At 39.5% G+C, this 26,079-nt stretch overlaps 2 protein-coding genes across 2 annotated transcripts in view; one reads left to right on the top strand and one right to left on the bottom strand.

The window, feature by feature from the left end:
* Positions 1-26,079, top strand: part of cfap77 (cilia and flagella associated protein 77) — a 115,805-nt gene that overhangs the window by 1,263 nt on the left and 88,463 nt on the right. The window lies entirely within an intron of this gene.
* LOC144608248 (uncharacterized) overlaps positions 681-26,079 on the bottom strand; it is a 57,249-nt gene continuing 31,850 nt past the window's right edge. The window contains exons 2-3 of the mRNA XM_078425843.1: positions 15,297-15,411; positions 681-2,750 (exon numbers count right to left, since the gene is read on the bottom strand). Of these exons, the coding sequence (XP_078281969.1) occupies positions 681-1,340 (660 nt within the window). The 5' untranslated portion in view covers positions 1,341-2,750; positions 15,297-15,411. The remainder of the gene's footprint in view (positions 2,751-15,296; positions 15,412-26,079) is intronic.

The raw sequence follows: 26,079 nt of genomic DNA, 5'->3' as shown, positions 1-26,079 counted from the left end.
CGTGAACTGAACAAACACGTCAGAGCTGGAAGCTCTCTGGCTCTGCCCAGCCCATACGCAAGCAGAGTATTAATCTTTTAATGTCCAAAATAATACAGCAGGATACAAATATAATATACTAAAATAACTAATAAACGTAAAATGGCTCCTACACACCGCCCCCTAATTGTTATTAGTGTATAACACAACAATTACTAATAAACATTAAAAGGAGCCATAAAAACTTCATACATAATCAAAAAGCATGGACTATATATATCGGCATCTAATCTACTAGAGTGATTCTTCAATCTTCCAAACCACCAGTCCTTGCTATACTCAGGTATCAGTTTCCAGGAAGAGACATATCCTCGTTATCGATCTTTCCAAGATGTTGCTCTTAGTTCGAAGTCGAACAGTACGCATAAAACCTTGTGCATTGGGTACAGTCTCCAATATTCTGTCCATTAGACAGAATCTTCTTCAGTCTTCTGCTCTTCCAGCATATGAAGCGGTCTGCTGTCAGTCCTCTTGATGCTTCACCTGCAGGATTTTCCTTTGTACCACATATCTCCATTGTGATACGTCAGTAGCATCCCTTACGAAAGAGATTCTGTTTGCTACAAATGTTTGAAAGCGTTTGGTTTTGTTATTGTGGTACTTAAGCACCATTGTGCTATCAGTCCTGAAGATGGATTTGTTCAGTTGAAGCTGTAATTCTTTTCGTAGCATTGTGTCAACTTTGGATTTCCCATTACGAAGTTGTGATTGTATTGCTTAACCAGAAGCTCCTCTTGGCTTGCAAAAGATATTCGATTAACAGCAGCAGCAGGGCAGCCATTTCCATCCCTGCTGTCGTAGTCTCTTCTCAGTTCACCATCTAGGGTAGTTCCATTTGTAACAGATATTTTTGCACAGTCAACTTCAGTTTCGCTAGTAATGGATTCATTTAGTTTTCCACCATCGACAAAAACTTTAGAGTTCTTTGCGGAACTAGTTTTTTCAGCAATTACTTTGGTTGAAACGCCTTCATGGTGTGCTTGGTTTTCTAATGCAGGATCCCCTGAAGTTTCCAGTTCTATCATTTCTTGATCCGAAGATTCACAATCTTCTGGTTCTAGCTCATAATTTGTCTCAGTCATCTCTGTGTGCAGACAAGTATTTTCAGGTCCAGATTCTCCAGCCATTGGATCAGCTTGGACTGCTTTGGAGAAGATGCAGGTTTCATCACCGGCCCTGATATGCCCACGTCTGAGACGGGAGAACAGCATCACTCGAACCTGGCTTTTCCTTCTGTTCTGGTTTCTTTTCTTTGTCCTTTTGTTCAATATGAAGTATTTCAGGATGATCTTCTTGCACATGTGATTCTACAGGTTCTGTAGTCGTTGCCAAACTGTTTTTGCCTGTTTGCGGCTTTTCTCTTGCCTTAGCAAAGGTAGGGCCTTTGACCATTCCTCCTTTCAAATAAGAGTTCTTTCCATCAGCTGCTGTCGAGCTGCATCTTGATTTCCTAGCCTTAAGTACATTGAGTTGTGTTGGCTGCTGCCATTGCAGCATCTAGTTCCAATCGTTCCTTCCGTCTTCTCAGCTGATCATTCTTCTTCCATTCTAATTATCTTCTCTTCCTTTCGAACTCCACTTCCAAATGTCTTCTCTTCTGTTTTTCTTCCTTGTTTTTCAATTGTTCACCCCGTTTCTTCTGTTTTTCCTACTTTCTCTGTTCCTGTAACTCAATCTCATGCCTGTCTTCCCTGATGGCAACCTGTTCTTAGAGAATGGCCAGGTCTGCCTTAGCCTTCATATGAGCAGAGTGCGTCCAAGATGCACGAGATGAAGAACACGATTTGAAGATTAATTTAGAGTTTGAGACATTTGAAGCACTGCCTTCAGGTCTGATGATATCTAAGTTTACACGACTCTGTTCTGTAGCACTCTCAGCAATGGAGTGTGTAGTTTGATGACCATCCTTAGTACCTTGTGTAAACCCAATAAAAGTTTCCACTGTTTGGTGAGTCCACTGATTTTGCTTTTCAAGCTCATCTTCAGGCAATGGTAACTTTACCAGTGCTTCCTTGATTAATTGAATCGTGTTAGCTTGTACTCCATTTACATTTTCACCTGATTCCATGTTGTCTTTCATCATTTCTACTAACTTGGTAGCTTGTTTATATCTTGAGTTTTTCTGTCTTTTATTCTTCTTCAATCTCACACTGGCTTTTCAGGGAGGCAAACCACTCCAAGACGTAAGAGAACTTAAGATTCATTTATTGAAGAAAAATCATTGTCCCTTTGGGAATCCATTCTGATGGCGCCATCTGCTGGCCGAACATCAGATTTATGTACAAGCATACTTGTACGTCAATATCCCTTTAAAACATATTGACGCAAAGCCATATCTTTGGAATTCAAATCAAGCTGATAACTTGCGTTGCTCAATTTCTTTGTTCGCACATTTTTCAGTTGTAGTTTTCTTGTTCAACTTCTGAAAAACAGCTTTCTTATAAAGCTTACTGCAATAACGGCTTCCGTAGCTGTTTCTGGCTTCAGAGCTTAGCGACAAATGATCTATCTGGTTTCAATCGCTACAAAGCTTCAGTCGCTATACAAGAGCTAATTATCTTCGAATAACTCTAAGAGACAGATATATGTTTCAGTCACCGAGGATAGTTCCTTTCTATTCCGCGGTTGAGAAATTTTGGCAATAAATCTCTCCAGCTCAGTTAAGCTCTCGTGCTTCGTCTCTTGCGAAGGCAAGTTCTGGCTGAACATTCCTGAAGAATAAATTCCAGCTGAATCGTTCCAGCTTAGGTAGATGTTTACGATATTATGGCCAGCTTCTCGTCTCTCTTATCAAGCTCTAAAGCTTCCGTTGACATAGGATAGGTGGAACAATATGTTCTTATACGCAAACAATCAACAGCAGAGATCTCCACGACATTTGAATTAGTTAGTCGTTTATTTGAAGTTGCAATATAACATATTGGCATATCTCTTATCATCGACTTGTTATTGATTAGCTTAGTAAAAATCTAATGTCCTACCGTATCTTACATGACTTATACAAACTGCCAGATCTTATCTCCAGCAGATATTTCTTGCTGATCTTCTATCAGCCGCTTCTTTGCGTGAACTGAACAAATACGGTGGAGCTGGAAGCTCTCCGGTTCCGCCCAACCCATATGTAAGCATAGTATTAACCTTTTAGTGTCCAAAATAATGCAGCGGGATACAAAATAATATAATTTGCTAAAATAACTAAAAAACGCAAAATGACTCCTACAATAATTGTTTTTCTCAATAAGAATATGGAAAACATTTGAATTATGCAAGAACTTGGAAACTATAGTCAGAGTTAGACATATTGGCCTTTAAGCCTGCCCCATTGTTATTTGAAATCATGGCAGATCCTGTGCCTTATTAACTTTGACCATGCCCCCACCCCTTTCGGTCCAAAATTCTATCAATCATAGCCCCGAAGTTTTCAACAAAGCATTTGCAGCCCTCAGAGATACAAATTTGTAAAGATTTCCAGTCCTCTACCTAAAGAAATATCTTCTCATCTTAGTCTTAAATAACCAACCCCTTACCTTGAGTTTCCAGGCTCTATAACTGGAAGAAGCAGCCTATTAGTATCTACTCTGCAAAACTCTTTCAGTATCTTGATGTCTCAATAAGATCTTCCAAGAGCTTTAGACATCCCAGAAAACCTTCACAGACAATAATATACTTTTGAAGAGTAGTCACAGAAAGAATAAATGGTTGCATTACAGCCAATTTACACATAGCAAAATCCCACAGACAGCAATCAGATACATGAACATATAATTTGCTTTAGTGTCATTGTTTAAGAGATTAAGTTGGCCTGGGACGAGGAGTGTACCCTCGTTCTTCATTAAGCATTAAAGGATCTTTTATATCATTGGTGAAAACATATGGTGTGAAGGATTTCATATTGCACTCTGGAGTGGTATGTTATTCTAATTGATAGCAATTAGCCAACTGTTAGCTGCAAGTGGATTGTGAAGATTTGCAATGAAAAAGCATTGCAACATTATTTCATTTTCTATTTTAAATGATTACAGGAAAAAATGGCACATTTTTAACCAAAGTTGACATGTAAATTTGGCTTCAATATATTACAAAAATGCTTCTTCATTTTTACAAAGTGAAAGAAGAAATCAGAAAGTTACCAAGATTGTTCTGCTTTCTGTATGGCACAGTTAGAGTTCAGAATTAGCAGTGATCTCTGATCTCTCTCTGCATTGAGATGAAAATGCATGTAAAGTGCAGTGTTCAAGAGTTAAATAATGCTTTTGGAATTATTTCCAAATATTCTAAGCAAACAAAACATAAGAAAAAAGTGAAAATGTCTTGTTTTCACTCTTGATAAATCAGTTTATGAAGAGAGGGAGTAGCTAAAACATCTCCAGTATGTCTCAATTAGATGATTGTAGGTTAATTGACTGGGTAAATGTAAAAATTGTCCCTAGTGTGTGTAGGATAGTGTTAGTGTGCGGGGATCGCTGAGCGGCGCGGACTTGGTGGGCCGAAAAGGCCTGTTTCCGCGCTGTATCTGAAATATGAAATAAATAATAAATATGAAATATGTAACTGGGTATAAATGTGAATGCTGCAGTATCCTTGCTTTAGAAGCATTGACAAAGCTCCACCACCTTTTTAATAATTAATTTGTGTATACAAGATGCAGGAGCAGGATGGGATTTGGCCACACCAATCCATTTGAAAAATAATCTGATGACACAAAACTGTAACGGCTCTCCCATGACAATTATCTAATTGATCAAAGAACTGGAGGGCAAAAGTCAAAGGTCTTAGATGGAATAAATATCAGAGAAAAAAGAAACAAAAATTAGAACTAGAATCCGAAAGAGGAAAGAAACACTCATGGCAGACTTGTCTTGCCTGTTGTCTCCTCCTGAAAGAATATCAGTAATGCATTAACGTTCAGAATACACTAATCTTCCCAATGAAGCCTGGATTTTAATCACATATCTAAAAAGAGAAGAGTAAAGTGAAATTAAAAATAGAGGATTTAGAACCAGGTATGCATGGACCATAATATATCTAAATGCTATGTAATTTTAACTTTGATCATAGACACAAAATGCTGGAGTAAGTCAGTGGGACACACAGCATCTCTGGATAGAAGGAATGGGTGGCGTTTTGGGTCGAGACCCTTCTTCAGGCTGATAGTCAGGAGAGAGGGAGACACAGAGATAAGGAAGTTGTCCACACTTTACCCTTCCTTATCTCCATGTCTCCCTCTCCCCTTACTCTTAGTCTGAAGAAGGGTCTTGACACGAAATGTCACCCTTTCCTTCTATCCAGAGATGCTGCCTGTCTCACTGAGTTACTCCAGCATTTTGTGTCTATCTTCGGTGTAAACCAGCATCTGCAGTTCCTTCCTACACTTAAATTTGATCATGCCCATTTCCTGGTTGCCTCACTTGGTTGCTAGTTTAAAACATAATTTTACTATTAATTATATAATATGAAAATATAATAATAATTTCTAGCTAGAGCTATTGCAGCATTTTGTGTCGATCTTTGATTTAAATCAGCATCTGCAGTTCCTTCCGACACACCCAATTTTATAGTTTGTTCCAGGAAGTCGGACAGTACGCTGTAGATTTTTTTATTTTCCACTTGGTGGCATCAGTGCAACAGCTTAAATTAAATGCGCTCCAACCTGTCAAAAAATGAATGCTCTCCAAAATATTATTTCTAATTGTAAATATAAGTAATTTAACAATAGTGTACAAGATATTGGAAAAGCTAAATCTAAATACAATTTGAATCATTCTTAACTTTTGTTTTATTTGCTATATTTTACAATGTGATAAAGTGGCGTATACATAGATTGGATTTGTCAAAGCTTATGCAATTTGAAAGGTAGATTTGATTACTAAGGGTTATTCAACTGAGAATTATTGCAGGCATTTGTGAACTAAGCTTTCTATTCCAGTTTCCCGTTGAGTAAATCCATCATTAACACAGGCATAAATAATTTATATTACTTTGTCTCTCCTAAAAAGGAATATGAATGGGAAACACTGATAGGTTGTGATTAACAAGGAAGCTCTTCTGAAACATAAACACTGACACAGGCTATTTGGCCCAAATGGCATCTGTTATGTAATTCATGTTAATGAATGGATTTTTAAACAGGTAATCTTTAGCATTGTTGTCTCTACCCTGAATGAAGGCAGTTACAGTTTGAAGGTTTCCTTTAGTGGGGATTATGGAATAAAAAACTTCAGTTGAACTTGTGCTAAAATATAATATTTGGAACTACTGGATCCTAAACCTGAAGATTTTTCCAGTCACATTGCATTCTTTAAAGATCTCAAAATAGTGACGATATTAGCTGATAGGGAACACCTTCTCGGCTATACTACAAATATGTGTGTGTATGCAATTTTCCTTTCTCTGTTTTTCTCAATAAAATACAAGAAGGCAAGCTAGGGCTGTGACACCACAAAAAACTACTTTATTGGAATTTCAAAGAATGTTCAAGCACATTCAGTCCACTTGTCCACAGCAGTATTTTATGATCCAAATGAGCTGCTTACAACCCTACTTTTCCCAAATCTATCAACATTTGCTTTTTCTGTTTCTTTCTCCTTCATGTTTTCAAGTTGCTTGATTGTAAATGCAACCTATAAAAATTCTTTTTGTCAGAATCAAATAGCCTCTCCATGGTGCTTCAAATATATAAACATTGTAACAAAATTAATTCCTCTAGCAATAGATCTATCATCAACACAAAATTAAAACATCAACTATAAGTAAATAATTAATTATGTGATATTCAAGTGAATGCGACACAAGAGGTTTCAGTGAACTACGGGCTACCTTTCATTCTTCAAATGCCAATCAGCAAATCACTTTTGCATTATCTAGAGTAGTTTAGCCAAGCAAAAAGCACTGGAAGAATCTATTTGATTGTGACTCCAAATTTAGAAATATTAGCCTATCCATTCCATTTTATTAGAAAGTGGCAAGTGGGAGCACACTGCACAGGCGTGGATACCGGGCCGTTGAAACTCCCCCGGTGCTGGAAGGGGGGAGAGGAAAGGGGAGAGGGAGAGACTCACGCTGGCTCCGGGCGGCCATCGCGGCGGCCAGCAGCAGGAGAGTGGACGCAAGGCGCTGCCCCATGTTCGTCCTACTGGCGACCATCTTGTTTGAGCTTCATTCTGCCACCGTGCTGCACCATGGGAGGAAGGTCAGGCGCGGGGCACGTTGGGGCGTGCTCCAGTCCTCCTGAAGAAATCAGTAGGGTACCTTTACAGGTGCCATTCAAGCTTTCCTCATATTTTAGATTTTAGCACTGGGGATTAATTCTATTTCAACTCCGTAGTCCCTAATTTTTGAAACAGCTATCCTTGGCCAGACTTTGCTGGCTTTATCTTGCACTAAACATTATTCCCTTATGTATCCATACATTGTATAAGAAGGAACAGCAGATGATGGTTTAAACCGAAGATAGACACACATTGCAAATAGATTGATTGTAATCATGTATTGTCTTTCTGCTGACTGGTTAGCACGCAACAAAATTTATATATATTTTCTCGTTCCAATCATTAACATTCATCAGTCAAAACATCATTATGTAATTGTAAGATACATCATGCAATTAATCCGAACAATTTAGTCACACTGATCCACAATACTTTATAGGTGTATGTGCAGAATGTATTATGCCTGTTGCTTAAACTATGGATTTTCCTATCACACGCGTGTTTAGAATTCAAATGCGAGGTGGATTTTCAGAAGATATTTTAAATCACTGGATTTAAAGTTTTAACAGGAAGCTTACAACAATGAGTCTGTTACTGAAGGAAATTAGATTTGTTTAATTCACTGCAAAGTACCTAACATTTCATAGTTCAGAAGCAAGTCCAGCTACACAGTGGCACAATGGTGCAGCAGGTACCTGCTTACTGCGCCACAGACCTGGGCTCGATCCTGACCACGGGCACTGTCTGTACAGAGCATGTACGTTCAGAGCATGATCGCATGGGTTTCCTCTGGATGCTTTGTTTCCTCCCACATTCCTGAGACGTGTAGGTTCATGGGTTAATTGGCTTCTGTAAATTCTCCCTAAAGTGTAGGATGCAAAACTGGGATAATATAGAACTAGTGTATGGGTGATCGTTGGTTGGCGCGAACTTGGTGGACTGACTTCATTGGGAAGTCTAATGTTGCCACTTTGATGCATTCAGTAGAACTGTCTTGACTTTAAAGTATACCTATTCAGAGGAACAGCACTGCATATTTTCCTTGGGGAATCCAAAGCCCAAATGGTATGAACATTGAATTTTCCAATTTCAAGTAACCCTGCTCCCATCCCTGCTGATCCATCTGCAGTACTCCCGCTTTTGCCCTCTTTCCCATATCCCCTTCCAGCAGTCCATCACCCATTCATGTCTCCCTCCCCTTCCTTGGACCATCCACCTACTATCCACATATTAGATCCCCCTCTCTCCCATCTGGTTCCGTTTCCATTTGCTCTTCAGCTCTTCCCTCAGGGTTTTCATTATTTATTTCTTATCCTCAGATTCTCACTCCACTAGCCTTTGTTTTCTCGTTTATCTCCGCTGTCTCCTCCTTCACCCTGTCCTCCCTGTACCTGGCTCCATTTGCATTTTTTTTGTTTGACTCCACCTATCTTCAACGTCTTTTCAAAGCGTCTTTGAGAGTTTGAAAAGCGCTATATAAATGTAATGCATTATTATTATTATTATTATTATCTTCCTCCTGCTTCTGTTGCCAAACTCCATTCCACCCCCTCCCCTACCTGTCTCCAGCTGCCCATTATCCCTGAACCAATCACCTATTGGCCTCCGTCTCTCCACTTTCCCTCTTCTCTTTATACTGATTATCTTCCCCTCCACAGTCAGTCCTGATGTCGGGTTTCAACCTGAAAGGTTAACAAAACTTTTCCTCTCCAACAAATACTGCTCAACGACTGAATTTCTCTTGCAGATTGCCATCAAACATTTTTATCAACTTTTGTTCGCTCGGTACCTTTACCTAATTAAGCATTCAAAATTACTTCCAAAAAACAATTTAAAGGTGGTCTGACATGTAATAACTGGAATTTGATGAATAGGCAGTACGGATCATATGCAAGCAGATGAAGGGCCTGTTCCTGTGATAAACTAATCTCATCTGCCTGCACATGATCCATATTCCTCCATTCCCTGCATAACTACATGCCCACCTAAAAACCTCTTAAACACCACTATCATCTGCTTCCACCACTACCCCGAGAGTGCGTACCATGCCCCCACCACTCTCTGTGTTGGGCCCTGCACGTCTATATACTAAAACTCTCGTTTGTTTGTTTGTTCCTGAACTACAGCCAAAACGGTACATGATAGCGTGCCAATTTTTGGCCCACCTTCCTCACCGGTCCCTTTGGTACTAATGGAAGACGTTTCATTGAAATTATTTTTCAACGAATTTTAAAGTTTAAAGTTATTCACATTTTAAAGTTTAAATCTATCTTCTTGGGAGGGAGGGGGAGATAGGGAGGGAGGGGGGGGGGGTAGGAGGGAGGATAAGCATTCAAGAGAGAGCTGGATAGAGCTCTTAAAGATAGCGGAGTCAGAGGGTATGGGGAGAAGGCAGGAACGGGGTACTGATTGAGAATGATCAGCCATGATCACATTGAATGGCGGTGCTGGCTCGAAGGGCCGAATGGCTACCTCCTGCACCTATTGTCTATTGTCTATTGTCTATTGAGAAGGGGGATTAAGGGGATGGAGGGGAAGGGTAGTAGGGGAATGGGGATGGCAGGTGGAAGGGGTCGAGTGGGGGGGGAGGGAGGGGGAGGAGGTAGGGAGGAGGGAGGGGGAGGGGAGGAGGGAGAGAGGGGGCGGAATGGAGGGGGAGGTGGGAGGGGAGGGGGAGGAGAGAGGGGAGGAGAGGGGGGGAGGAGAGGGGGAGGAGAGGAGGAGAGGGAGAGGGGGAGGGGGAGGAGAGGGGAGAGGGGGAGGGGGAGAGGGGGAGGGGGAGAGAGGAGGGGGGAGATGGGATGAGGGAGAAGAGGGTGCTGCACCAATGCAGGAGAGGTTTGGACCCAATGGGTCCACTTGGTCTAGTCTCCTTTAAACTTTGCCCCTCTCACCTTAAAGCTATGTATTTGACATTTTCTCCCTAGAAAAATGTACTAAACATACATTAAGAAAAGACATACCTTTGTAAAAATATCATTCTGTAAAGCAAATACTTTACCCTCTTGGACAGAGGTCAATAATTAATGCACTTGAAGAACCAGTTGGTACAAAGTTTTATGTCTGCAATCTGACCAGTCTTCTACCAAAAACAAAAGATTCAGTACTATCAAAACTAGGCATGGTATTTGGAAACATAGACATAGCAAATAGGTGTAGGAGTAGGCCATTCGGCCTTTCGAGCCAGCACCACCATTCAATATGATCATGGCTGTTCATCCAAAATCATTATGCGTGGGAAAAAAACTGCAGATGCTGGTTTAAATCGAAGGTAGACACAAAATGCTGGAGTAACTCAGCGGGTCAGGCAGCATCTCGGGAGAGAAGGTATGGGTAACGGTTTGGGTCGATACCCTTCTTCAGATTACCTGTCTACCTGTCTATCCAAAATCAGTACCCCGTTCCGGCTTTTTACGCATATCCCTTGATTCCCTTAGCCCTAAGAGATAAATTAACTCTCCCTTGACAATTTCCTATGTGGTACAGCTTTTCATTATAACAATGTTTGTGTGTTCCATAAGATCCCTAGAGATATTAAAGCACAATGCACAAGAATTCAAGGTAGACACAAAAAGCCAGAGTAACTCAGTGTGCCAGACAGCATCTCTGGAGAAAAGGAATAGGTGACATTTCGGGTCAAGACCCTTCTTCAGTCTCGACCCGAAACGTCACCTATTCCTTTTCTCCACAGATGCTGTCTGACCGCTGAGTTACTCCAGCTTTTTGTGTCCATATTTGGTTTAAACCAGCATCTGCAGTTCCTTCCTGCACAAGAATTCAACATCTGAATATATTGTACTCACCTTTATGCAAACATCTAATCTTATAAAGAGATTTATTGCAAGGACTCTCAAAGTTCCTCCAAGGTTTTGCTACAGGTAACATAACTTCTAAATAGTAGTAGACTGTCAAATTAGAATTATGCTACCAGTTTAAAATATAAACACTCTCAGACAGATGGCCAAATTGTTTGTATAAATTCCAACATTATTACCACATCATGCTCCAGTTTTATCCATTCAAGCAAATTATCATCTACTACTGCACACTGAGCAATATTCTAAATTGCAAAATGTGAAGATGAAAATAACCTACAATCCAATACATTCATAAAAGCAATTTATAAATCTTCATTAAATCCCAGGATCATCTGATCACTGCAGGCTTTCTCTACTTGATAGCACAATAAGGACCAGTAATTCATTATGTGATTATCAGCAGAAACCCAAATTACATCATGTAATGGGTAATGCACAGGAGTTGCAGCATGAAATGCCAAATTATGACCAAATTTTAACCAGTATTTCTGTGTGCATTCTGGATACAAATAACTTCAACCTATAGAATTTCATAGAATTCTGCACTGACAAGCCCACACTCTTCTTTATTTTGCTTTAAACACTGCCTTAGAGTATATGGTGCACAGTAAAATTCACAGTAAATTCCAGGGTGTTTGTTTTTCAACGATCGGCATTTTTTTCCAAACCTTTGGTTCAATATGGTTTTAACTCTTAATTTGTTATTTATAACTGGTACAGTTAAATAATAAAACAAACATTAGATTGTTATAAATGTTTGATAAATGTTTGGATTGAACACAATGACTTGCTGAGCAGACTCTGGTGCATACTGTATAAGGTCAGCAGAGAATTTGAAACTATGGAATAAAAATGGTTCACATGTATGATGGACTGAATGGTCACCCTTGCTGCTTCTACTGAAAAGGACCATGTATCTAATTTTAAAACCATGAAACTGGTTGAGAAGTAATTTTCACACTGTCAGGAAACTCGTTTTTCTTCTACATTCAAAGTTAAATAACTTTAATATTCCATCATATTGTCATTGGTTTATCATTGTAATGTGTACGGAGATAAAGTTAAAAGCCTCGTTCTGCATACTTTCTAAGCAGATCAGACTATCAGAGTACATCAGGTAGTGAAAAAGAATAAGTAAAGAAAGGAATCCAGAAATCAGAGGTGCAGGATTCCCAAAAGTTAATCTGCAAGTCGAATCAATAGTAAAAGTGTTACAGCTACAGCGTAAGAGCAGATTTAAAAAGTTCAAGGGCTACAAGGATATAGATTGAAAGATTGGGAATTCATCCTTAGTGTATGAGAGGTCCTTTCAAGTGTGTGTTAATAGTGGGGAAGAAGCTGTTCTTGAATCTGGTGGCACATGCTTTCAAGCTTTTGTATCCTCTGCCCAGCGGGAGAAGAAAGGAGAGAGAATAATTGGGGTGTTGGTGTTGCTTGATTATGTTGGCTGCTTTCACAAGGTAGCATAGAATATAAATGGAGTTGTTGTAGATTGGAGACTGGTTTGCTCGATAGACTACATTGTGAAGTTGCGTTCACAGCTCTGCAATCTCTTGCAGTCATTTGCAGAGTAGTTAATGTACTAAGTTGTGATGCATCAGGATAGGATGATGCATCTGTAGGAATTGCTGAGAGTCATTGGAGACATGCTGAATTTTCTTAGCCTCCTGAAGAAAAAGAGGCACTGAAGTGCTTTCTTGGTTGTAGCATCAATGTTGTTGGACCAGGAAAAATTATGGTGATATTTATACCTAGGAACTTGAAATAGATACAGACTGAGGTGTGTGCCCCGTCTCGTTTTCTAAAGTTGATGACCAGCTGACATTGGGGAGGAGTATGTTGTCTTGATATCACGCGACAAAGTTCTTAATCTCCTTCCTGTATTCTGTCTCGTCATTGTTGAAACGGTCATCTACTGTGGTGTCATCTGCAAACTTGTAAATGGAATTAAGGCTGCACAGTCATGAGTGTTCAGGAAGAATAATAAGGGGTTTAAGAAGAATAAGAATAAGAAGGGGCTAAGCAAGCAACCTTGTGAGGCACAGGTGTTGAGAATTATTATGGACGTTCTGTCACTATCCTGGCTGATTATGGTTTGTGTGTCAGGAAGTCAAGGATCCAGTTGCAGATGGGGCTGCCAAATCTAGCTCCAGGATTTTTGGAGATGAGTTTCATTAGAATTTTAATGTTGAAGATGGAACCATGGTCAAGATATAGGAGTCGGATGTTCGTGTCCTTGTTATTCAGATGTTGTAGGGATGAGTGTAGGTGCATGGAGATGACACCTGCCACGGACTTGCTATGGTAGTAGGTGAATTGCAGTGGACATAGGCTGTCTGGGAGGCTGGTGTTAATGTGTACCATGACTAACCTCGCAAAGCTCTTCAGGAAGGTGGTTGTCAGAGCAAGCAATCGGTAATCATTAAGGCATACTACCTTGTTTTTCTTTGGCACCATGGTGATAGTTGTTTTCTTAAAGTAGCTGGGAATCTCAGTTTGTAGTAGGGAGAATTTAAAGATGTCAATGTAAAGCCCTGACAGCTTACCGTGCAGGTCCTGAGGACATGGTCATGGATTCCATATTGGCCAGTCACTTTTGCAGATTCACTCGCAAAAATGCCAATCTGACGTCTGTGATGGTGACTGTAGGTAGAGGTGCACCTGTGATTCTCTGTACGGGTGACATCATTCACTGACCTCTGTATAAAATAAGTTTACAACACATTGAGCTTTTCTTGGAGGAATGTGTTGTTGCCAGCGATATTGCCTGACTTGGCTTTGTAGCCTATGACAGCATGCAGGTCTTCCCACAATGAACTGGTGTTTTGTGTGGTTAGTATGGGACTCAAACTCAGTCTGGGATTGTATCTTGATATAGCTGGAGGCCTTGTGAAGATCATACCTAAATTTCCTGTATAGTCGAGATTACCCGAATGATCACCTTAGACTTGCTGTTCACTTGGAAAAGGATCTCACATCAAAGACCTTATGTAACCTTTGGATTATTATCTATCTATATATATATATATATATATATATATATTACTAAAACTCTCAACTCTCATTTGTGTGTTTTTTTGTATGTATATTTATGCATATAGTTTGTTCTCGAACTACAGCCAAAACGGTGCACGATAGCGCAACAATTTTAGGCCCACCCAGCTCACCATTCCCTCACGGTCTCAATAAATTAAGTTTAGTTACTTTTTTAAAACAATTAACTTAATAAACTTTAATAAATGCGCACCCCCCCCACCCCTGCCGGGAGGACCGGCTCCCGTCCCGGCGTGCCTGACCTTCCTCCCGTAGTGCAGCGTGGCGGCAGAGGGACAAGATGGCCGTCGCCACCGTTCGCCTCCGAGCTGCCGCTGCAGGAGAGGTTTCCACCCAACGGGTCCACGGCTCACTCTGGCCGACGCGATGGCCACCCGGGGCCGAGGTGAGTGGTTCCCTCTCCCCTTCCCTGTCCCCTGTCGCCCGCCCATGGCTCCGGGGGACGCTCCCTGGCCGGCAACGGGTCCACGGATCATTAGTTGGGGGTGTGCCTAGCCTGCAGGAGAGGCTTGCACCCAATGGGGGTTGCCGCGCCCGCAGGAGAGGTTTGTCAGGCCCGCAGGAGAGTTTTGGATCAGTTGGGGGAGGGTTGCCGAGCCCGCAGGAGAGATTTGCACCCAACGAGTCCACGCCCGTCTAGTTGTGACCTAAAATCTCACGATGTTAAAATTTATTTGATTAGAAACCAAGGACATAATTTTACAAAAAGAAAATCACAAATAATATCTCGTGCATCTGATTGGAGATGTATCAGCAGTGCTTTTCTCCGCTTCCTTTCCTGCAAAGATACAACCTCACAGGTTGTAGCAATATTCTTCTATCTCGGTGACCACAGTTTAAGTGTAGGCCCAGACATTGAATGTTGGCAAGTTTTTAGATTATGTGCTTCAACCAAAATTTATATAAGTTAATTTACCATACATCATTGGTGGTCTCACTGTTACTTTAATCTATCTCAACAAATACAACCGAATTTGTAAATTGGAATATCTCTTTTACCTGTGAATTAGTAAATTTCCACATGACAAATTATAAGTTTAAACCATTTGCAGCTGTTTAAAAACACCTTGGTATTTCTATCCACCTCTTTACAAAATAATTCATTTATCACTTATTAACAAATGATAATCATTAAGGCATGCTAATGATAAACCACTGAGAAGACATGTCGACTTACTGACCAGTTCATGATCCTATTATCAGACTTGATGAGCTCCCCATAAACTATGCTTCAAGACAGTAGGGGGAGCTCTTTCCATAATCTGGAACTAATGCTGTTTCTTCAAGTTATCCTGTTAATCAAAATGGATAGAAAGCCTGTTACTGAGATACAAAAGAAAATCAAATATTACATTGAATATACAATTCAAGATTATCTGAGAATTTAAAGAGTGTTCATAAAAGAAATAGCCTTGCATTTATAGAACATCTTTCACAACCTCAGGATCTCTCACCTAGCCGACAAAGTACTTTGGAAGTGTAGTTACTATCTAATTGTTTACTGCCAAACATAATTAGGAATTATTTATATTTCTAATGAAGTCTAATCATGTGCAATCTTTTTCAATAATCTTGTCACTCTATTAAATTGTACTTCAGCAGAACGGCATAAAGTGTATAGTAAACCCTCCCAGGTTTACAATGTGAGGAAAGCAGTACATAAGATCAGAAATGAGGGATAAGTGGAAACACGCCACTGGATTTCGAACTTTGCAGCTTTATAGTGCAATGCCATTCAAATGATGCCCAGTTACAGATTATAATAAAAAAGGCCATATCTTCTTTGGCTTTAGTGGCGATACAAGGAGGAGAGGGAAGAAGGGAAATTAACTGGTTAGATTCCAGGTGGGATGGGGAGGTAATGATCTGAAATTGGATAATTCACCATTCATGCTGTTAGGTTGTAAGATGTCCAAGCGGAGTATGCGGTGGAATAGGTTTCAAAGATTTTAAAGGTCTTTTATTGTCACGTGCACCAATTAAGGTAGTGATATGCGAATTACCGTATGTGAATTAGGTGTTCTTCAAATTTGCATGTGTCCTCACTCTGGAAATGGAAGAGGTCCAGAACATACAGGTCAATATGAGAATGGGAGGGAGAACAGAAATTCCTTGGCCAAATTAAGATGCAATATTACAATTCCTCTGTATTTCCTTTTCCTTCTGTGTTAATGTATTAATGAGCTTTGATATTGTCCCAAAATTGGGTTAATTATTTTACGAAACTGTATGTTAATAAAGAAGTACCAAAATTTATAGTCATTATGATGCACCATTTCAATAATCTTTAATGAAAGAGAACGAATACAAGTTGAGCAGTAAAAACAAAACTGATCTAGCAACAGCAGAAAAGCAGGACTCTAACTATAGTAACATAAAATTAAATGCATATCTATTATATAAATGCTATAAACTCATTTGGGTATTCTGTATCACTTTATGTCAGTAGAGGACATTTTGACTGAAAACTGAGATATAATTTCCTGCTTCAAAAAGTCTCATTTTACATTGCCATGAAATAATGTTGGATTCTGAATCTGGACTTTACTATTAACATTGATTGATGATAGTGCTAACTTTATAGCTAGTGTGAACACATCCTAAAAGCTATTTTGGGAGGATGAGGTATTGCAAAGGATGAGTAAGCTATCTGACACCATGGAGAGAGAGAATTATAAAGAAAAAAGGATTAGACTGTAGGTGCAGGTCCTGGAAGCCTATCAAACCCAGTGGTGGCCAGACATTGGAACGTCTGACAGCATCCGTAAGCTGTATCTGTTATGGCATATTCACCTGCAAAACCTGCAAATTTTACCAAGATCTGCACCATTATATTGATTGTGTTGTCTCTGCAATCCTATGTTGTATGGCATGATAGGTCATCTTATTGGTATGGGTTGGAATATCTGCATTTCTAATGACTAACAAGTTCAGTTGTTTTTAAAGTTTTTTTCTTAAGATAAATGAACAATTTCATGTTCAAGATAAAAAATCACCCATTCATTTTTGAAGTTTACAACCATATTGGTACAAAACAGGATTATTGTAAAACTTTTCCTGCATCAGTCTCACCAAGTCCATCTGATCATACTGATAAAATGGCTATCAGATTAGGCACCAATGAAAAGTACAATCCCCACCGTATTTAGCATTTAGATTGACAGGACTGAGCTATAATATGCTTCAAAGCTGAAGCCTGCCTGAATAAAGAGGATTAATTCTTGAGCCAGCATGCTTCATTGAACCTCTCATTACCAAACTTTGTCGGTGTCGATGTTAGATTTGATTGAAGATTATGGCATTTAGGCGCCCCCCATTTTCTGCAGATATTGGACCCATTGAATTTTCATACAGCAGGGACACGGTCAATACTCTAGCCTTTATCCTCTAATTCTACTTCATTGAAACTTCATCAACTTCCCCAATGAACTGGAAGAGGGAAATAGGCTTCACAAGAAACATCTTTCTTTTGTCAGTTAATTTATTCGCTTCCTGCTCCCTGACGCTGAAAATTAGATTACAGCATTTAAATGAAAACAATAATCAAATGGGAGCCTTAATCAACGAATGAGGTTAATATTTTTGAACAGAACAAAGGAAAAAAGCACAGGAGCACGACACACTCCAGGGAATTTCAACTTCAGATCTGCATTTCTCTTGTGTTTTTCTTTTTTAGTTCTTAAACTTCAAAGCTATGAGTTGCATTTGTTTTTCCATGTAATGATTTGGTGATTAGTTGTAAGCTGGCAGGCTGATCTTCCTGCCAGCCAAGGAGTATCAAGTTTAAATGATGTTTTACATCACTAATAATTAAAGCAATGTTCAGTGTCCGCTTTGATAGTTAATGAAATGTAGAACAAAGGAAAGGATACAGAAAGCACAACTTAAAAAAATATATATTATTCCTCTATATTTAATTGCAGTGTCCTATCACTTGTAGAATTGTCTTACCCCCTACCCCTTTGTTTCAATAACAACTTGACTCCATTCTCAAAACTTGAGGTCAACAGTTTCCATGGGGCAAAATATTTTTTTTTGTGCCTTTCTCACCACGTTCAACATAACATTTGCAACTGCTGGTAAGTAAATATGATTGATCTTTTGAATATTTTGGATAATACAAAATTATCTGATAGTAGACTGCATAATAAGGTAGTTAAACTGTGTCTATTAAATCAGTGGATGCAGCAAATTTCTTACCTATCCAAGAGGCTGACTGAGAATTATAATCGTGTTGTGCCTGATGTGATTCAGTAGACAGAAAAGTATGGTTGGGAAGAGCCTTAGCATCTGGCCCCATCAGCCTACAATTTGATAATCAAACTGACTTGCGTGCAAATTAGTAACTTATGATAGTGCAAAAAATGGTTAAATCTTGAGCGATTCTCTTAAAATACAGCAAAGGTTAAGTCTGTCTTGTATTTACAAAACTATTAATCGTGTATGCCACCCAAGCCTCCTTGAGAGAATTTAGCCTACTGTGAATCTGGATTGAACTACAGTAGAAACATAGAAACATAGAAAATAGGTGCAGGAGTATGCCATTTGGTCCTTCGAGCCAGCACCGCCATTCAATATGATCATGGCTGATCATCCAGACCATTCCTGCTTTTTCCCCAAATCCCTTGATTCCGTTATCCCTAAGAGCTAAATCTAACTCTTTCTTGAATACATCCACTGAATTGGCCTCCACTGCCTTCTGTGGCAGAGAATTCCACAGATTCACTACTCTCTGGCTGAAAATGTTTTTACTCATCTCAGTCCTAAATGGCCTACCCTTTATTCTTAAACTGTGACCCCTGTTTCTGGGCTCCCCCAACATCAGGACCATTTTTCCTGAATTTAGCCTGCAATCCCTAAGAATTGTACATGTTTCTATAAGATCCCTTCTCATCCTAAATTCAAATGAATATCCAGTACTGAACGAGATGTGTGATTTTCCCAGAGAGAAAATAAATAAAAACCTTACATAATACCTCTCATAACCTTAAAATGCAAACATTAAATAATGATATGGTAAATATGATTCTGCCCCCCCCCCCCTCACCCATGTCTCTGTGTATTGCAGTTCTGCTCTCACTCTCCTCCACCCTGACAGTCTCCTGGTCCTTACCTTTCACTCCACCAGCTTCTGCATCCAACACATAATTCTCCAGCAATTCCACCACCTGCAGAGTGATCCCACCACTCGCCACATCTTCCTGTCCCCACCCTTTTTCACTTTCCGTAGAGACCGCTCCCTCCGTGACTCCTTGATTCACTCTTTCTTTCCCACCCAAACTGCCTCCTCCACAAATACTTTCTCCGGCAGGAGATGTAACACCTGTCCCTACACCTCCTCCCCCTGGTCCCCTCCCTCACATCCATCCAGGGATCGCAGCAGCTCTTTCGGTGAGATAGTTTGATAGGCACCACCTCTCACCTCATCAGATGCTCCTGATTTGGTCTCCTTTACATTTGTGAATCCAAGTGTAGACTAGCGACCATTTTAACAAACAGTTGTGCTCGGTCCTCCAAGGTCTGATGGATCTCCCAGTTGCAAACCATTTTAACTCCCCTTCCCTTTCCCATTCCAATCTTTCTGTCCTGACCCTCCTCCACTGCCAGACTGAGACTACACGTAAAATGGAGGGACAGCACCTCATATAGTGCTTAGATAGCTAACAAACCACTGATATGAACATTGAAATTTCCAAATTTACGTAACACCTCCCCCCCACAAACTTATTTTTCCTCTCTATTTCCCGTGCTCTCCCCACCCTGTTTAGCACCCATTTCGCTCACGATCACATTTCCCCTTTCCTCCCTCATGTCTGCTTCCATTCATATCCTTCCATCTGGTTAGCATTTCGCTCTCTCCTTTCCTTATCTGATACTTTCTTGTCCTTCTCATCTTTCTGTCTCCTTTCTCACCTTTTTGTTTCCTTTTCACATTAGCCTTTGTCCATCCGTCAGCCAATCAAAACCTCTCTCACCTGTATCCAACTATCATTTGCCAGGCATTGTCCTACTTCCACCTCTTTTCCCATTTTCTTTCCCACCCCCCCCCCCCCTCCCCTCCCACACCAATACAATCAGTCTGAAGAAGGGTCCCAACCTAAAATGTCACATATCCATGTCCTCAAAAAATACCGCCTGACCAGCTGGGTTACTCCCTAGCACTTTGTTTTCTACACAAGATTCCAGCATCTGCAGGTTTGTATCTCCATGCTTTCTTTAAACTTGTTTGTCATTTATTTTAACAACTTGAAGAATGTAATTGACAGTAAAAAAAAATCTGGCAAAGTAGTTATATCTTTGGCAAGTAAGCAATATCAAGTGGACATTGACATTGGATAAGGGATGACTAAATAGTGTGTCATCATCAGTATTAACTAGAACAAGTCCAGAACTGTTGTGAGAGCTTACACTGATTATGCTTCTCCATCAACATATTTATTGGTTAAAATTTTTCTTTCATTGCAAATATATATCAGTTGTTATGGAGTAGCTGATCTATAATGGGTAAACTACTCAATTTCAATCCTGACCATGGGTACTGTCTGCTTGGAGTTTGCACATTCTCCATGTGACCATGTGGGTTTTCTCTAGGTGCTCTGGTTTCTTCCCAGATCCCAATGATGTTGGGTTGCCTGGGTAATTGGGCACTGTAAGTTATCCCTTGTGTGTAGGTAAGTGGTAAAATCAAGGAGTAGCTGACGAGAATGTGGGGAGAATAACAAGAAAGGATTAATTTAGGATTAAAGTAATCAGGTGGTTTATCATTACCATGAATCTGATGGGCTGAAAAGCATGTTTCAATGCCGCATCTATCTATGACTATAAGTCTTTAATATTTTTAGCTTGCTGTAACAAAAATAAACTTATATCAATTAAAAATGAGCTTTGTATTTGAAGATCCTGAGGGAAAAATAATTTTGTTATTGCGAGAATGAAACTCTAGCCCCTAAACCCTTACCCACTGACACAATTGTTTTTATAATGCATTTTTTTATAGTGCAAGGTTTCCTAGGAATGTAGCAATCATGTTATAGCAGAAGTATTTTGAAGTACAGTTGTAATGTAGGAAATGTGAGAGACAATCTGTGCACAGTTTGCTTCCATAAACATCAATGTAATAATGATTGTACAGTCTATTTTAGTGATGTTTATTGAGGGGACAAATAATGGTCTGGTAGCACACAGGGGAGAACACCTTTGCTCCTTGAAATAGCACTGCAGGATCTCTTCCATCCACCTACAAGAGTAGACGAAGCCTTGGTTTAATATTTCATCGAAGAATAAATAATCTAACAATGCAGCATTGCTCCCATATTTTACTGGGGTTAAAAAAATCAGCTATGATACTTCAAACAATACAGCACAGGAACAGGCCCTTCGGCCCACAATGTCTGTGTCAAACACTATGCCAAGATCAACTCTTATCTGCTTGTACATAATGCATATCCCTCCATTCCCAAAGAGTCTTAATTGCCTCAATTGTTTCTGCCTCCACCACTACCCCCAACACTGCAATACAGTGACATTTGTGACCTTAAGATATCTAAATGCTTCACAGTCAATAATATACTTTATAAAATATGTTACCATTGTAACACAGACGAATGAGGCAGCTGATTTTCATACAGCAATATCCTACATAAAACACTGACATAAATGTATAAATAAATTGTATTGTGCAAAATCATTACTGTCATAAAATCATATTCCATCTACTATCATACATGCTAGAGTTGGTTCTGAACAGATAACTAAAGTACTAATAGAATTATTTATATTCCAGCCAAGATGTTTTAAATGTACAATGATCGCACAGGATGCAAAGCACATTGACAACCTGCTCAATTCCTAGAGGTCCAGCATCATGGATTCAAACTTTCATTTTTCTGTTTATGGAACTCCTCACAGTTTCATTTTAAAATGTTGTCACTTAATTTCAGAAATGCAGAATCAAATCAATGGTGTAGAGAATGTACTCGACAATGGACACCTTTTCTGCTGATATACTGGCAACATTTTTGGTATATTTTTATTTTTGTGGTCAAATTAGTTTTTCTGTGAGTTTAGTTAGTTTAGTTTAGAGAGTCGACATGGAAACAGGCCCTTCTGTCCAATGGGTCCATGCTGATCATTGATCATCTGTTCACACTAGTTCTATGTTATCCCACTTTCTCATCCACTCCCTACATTATACATTTTTTACAGAGACCAATTAACCTACAAACTCGCACATCTTTGGGATATTGCAGGAAAACCGGAGCACCCTGGAGAAACCCACATGGCCACAGGAAGAACGTGCCAACTCCACACAGACAGCACCCGAGGTCAAGATCAAACCCTGGCCTCTGGTGCTGTGAGGCAGCAGCTCTACCAGCTGCGTCACCTTGCTGCTGAAGTTACATCTTACCTATATTTGATAAACCTATCACCATCATCTTCCAGCCTTCAGTTTGTTTTTTGTCCAGATTATTCCACCTGCAGTCACTTGTGACTTCAACCGCAGTTTCTGGCCAATTAAAGAGATTTGCTTTGGAAACTATTGAAAGAAAAATGCCTCATAGGAATGCACCTTCACCTAATACATAGTTTCATTGGGAAATAAGATTTTGCGTTGCTGGAAATAGTGATACAACATTTTTTTAATCCCTCTGTAGCGCAGGAATCACCTGTATAAAGTTAAGTCAATTGTGAAATGCCTCTGGCCTGAATATAGCACCAAGGAAGCTCAGTACCATTCAACCAAATGCAAAGCATCATTTTATTCAATATGTCCTATGAGGACACACCAGTTTGTAAGACTGTTTTCACATCTTCCAAGACTGGAAGCATTGTGCACTGTCTATAATTGACAGTGCATCAGCTACAAATTATCCTCTTACTTGCATGCCATTCTGATATAGGAAAAAAAGGTTCTTCCTTCACTATCTCTAAGTCTAGGCTGACATTTCTTTCACCATTACCTTATTTACAGTAACCACATATTATAAAGGAATTGTAAAAAGTTCAAGGTACTAGACATTCATAAGAAAACGTAGATCCTAAGTACAAAGTAAATAATGTGACGTTAGCTAAATGTCAAGCAACAAGTAATATATAGAATGGCAGTGAACTAAGCAAGCACCAAAGTTGAATTGGAGCTTTGGTTTTCCTGAATTTATTTCCCCAAACAATATTAGATTGCCTTGAAAGAAGAAAACAAATACTATTTGGTACAAGAAGACCAGTAAGAAACAGTTCGTAGCACACGATATTGGCAGTTCATCCCTTTTCCATTGGCCAGATATCTTGCAGACTTAGATTGATCTAAACAATAAAAGTGTGAATGAGAGCTCTCTTCATGATTTGTGCACAGTTTTGTATGTGTTCAGATGGGAATGGAATGCTAATGCATACTCAGAATTGGATTTTAATATTTAAGTTGTACATTTTTATGCAGGACAAAGTACAGATAATAGTTACATAAAAGTTAACCATCTCTGAAAGCTGATCTCGTAGGAATCCTGGTGTAGAAGACAATATAGTTTAATATATTTCTATCTGGTTTAGCTACAAATGATTCAAATACGTCATAAAGTGGTCTATCACTTGCTGTTTTTATTTTATCTTTCAATAAATACCCCAGCTGTTACTGTCTTTTCCTTTGCACCGTTGATCAATTAGTTTTCCACGCAGAATGGGGTTTATAAATCACCATAATACAGCTTCAGAAATGACTGTGCTAAGGGTTGGAAAAGTAGATTCTAACTAACGGCCCCGGCAGGGAGCAAAAAACTCGCCTGTGCACCATCTTCGACAGGTTACTGATGGTGTTTGTTTTCTGTGTCTGTGTGAATGCCACCAGGGCAGGACTACTGGGATCCCTCGACATGCTTCTCAGCCATATTTTACACTCTCTCTGCCATTTAGCAAGAAACAGCTTATTTCAAACTGGGCAAGGAGGGGGATGGGGAGGATAAAAATTGCAGTAGAAAAGGAAATGCAGCACTGGGAAGGAAGAATGGAAAATGTGAAAACGGGAAATCAATATATCAACATAGAAAAGTGCTTGATCAAACAATTAAGTGTTATTTTGGAGAATATGCTAATGTTAGGTAATATATAAAACCCCCCGAATGCAAATAAGTGGCAATAGGGTGTGGACAAAGAAAATAAATAGGCATACTTAGCATGGTATTTAAATATGTTATTGCATTTATTTGTGATGAACATAGTCTCTCTCTCCTTGCAACTATAGATCCTGAACAATCAGAGTAAAGAGTCATTCACATTCTAGCAGGCATTTAAATCCATCCTCAACTAGTTAGAGAATGTGTTGGGCATATCATGTATAATATGAGCCCCATCCACTCTCATAATTCATATTTAAATATTATTACATTTTAAACACATGTTAAAATACAAAAACAGCATTGAAACAGGCTCTTTGGCCCATCAAGTTACCCCTGACCTTCAAGCCACATTTATACTAATCCTGAACTAAACTCAATTTATTATCAACTCTTTCCAGATTCCACCATTCGTCTGCACACTAGAAGCAATTTATAATTGCCAATTAACCTAGCAATACATAAGAGGATACTGGAGCACCCAGAGGAAACCCATACATTCACAGGGAGAATGTACAATTTTCACACAGTTAGCACCAGAGGTCAGTATTGAACCCAGGTCGTTGGAGCTCTGAGGCAGCAACTCCACCAGCAACAACACTGTGATGTAGAGATAACTGATACTTGTTAAAGAGAAAGGATTCACATTCTAGGTTCTGTAAGTGGGTTCTGGGAATATATAAGGATACAACAAATGACAACCTTTGCCAAACTGAAGTGGCATCACCAACATTGTGGATAAGGTAAAAATGGCAGTGAGAAGGATTTAAACTGAAGCGCCAACTGGCTGGAAAAAAATAGTAATTTAAAGCAAAATTAATAAACTGGAAATTTAGCTAAAAGTAAGCATTGAAAATGTCAGAGTTACGGAAAATAAAAAGTGAAAACATTTATAGAAGGAATAGAAAAGTGAAAGATAAAAATGACATAACTGGTAAAAAAAGTAATGGTCAGCAGTTGAAAGAATAAGTCAAAGTAGAGTGGTATATATATTCATGCCCAAAACATTTAAAATGAACTAGAAATTACAATTATTATTCACAATATTTTACCGTGTTCATTCAAAGGATATGGACTTTGCAGGCAGAGCCAGTATTTAATTGCTCATCCCTAATTGTCCCAGGGAGAATGGTGATGAGCTGGCTTATTGAATCATTGCACTCCTTGAGGTGTGAGTACCCCCTCAAAGCTGTTATCGAGCTCCAGAGGTTTGATCCAGCGATGGTAAAGGAGTGGCGATATATTTCCAAGTCGGGATGGTGTGTGACTTGGAGAGCAAATTCAAGGGTTATGGTGCTCCGATGCTTTTGCTGCCCTTGGCATTCTAGTTGGTAGAAGTTGTAGGTTTGGTGGATGCTGTCTCAGAAATCTTTGTGAGTAGCTGCGGTGCATCTTGCAGATGTTATAACCTGCTGCTGCCTTGTGTCAATGGTGGAATGAGTAAATGGTTGTGGCTGGGGTGTTTATGAAATGGGCTACCATTTTCCTGTATCAGTGTTGAGCTTCTTCAGTGTTGGTGCTGTTGTACTCAGGCAAACAAACAGACAGTATTCCATCATACCGTCATACTCGTGATTGAAGCTGTGTAGATGATAGATGTAGTTGGAGAGTTAGGAGTTACTCACCACAGAATTCCTAGTCTCTGATGTGCTCATGTAGCCATGATGAGTACGTGGCTACTCCAGTTTAGTTTCTGGTCATTGTTACTGCTCAGGATATTGCTAGTGCGGATTCAGTGATATGTCAGGCAGTCATAGATTTTCTCTTGTTGGATACTGCAGTGATTCAAGAAAGCAGCTCATCACCACCTTCTCAAAGACAATTAGGGATGGGCAATAAAATAAATATTGTTAT

Source organism: Rhinoraja longicauda, chromosome 31 (genome assembly GCF_053455715.1).
Source record: "Rhinoraja longicauda isolate Sanriku21f chromosome 31, sRhiLon1.1, whole genome shotgun sequence".
NCBI classification, from domain to species: domain Eukaryota; kingdom Metazoa; phylum Chordata; class Chondrichthyes; order Rajiformes; family Arhynchobatidae; genus Rhinoraja; species Rhinoraja longicauda.
This window is presented reverse-complemented; position numbering and strand designations above follow the sequence as displayed.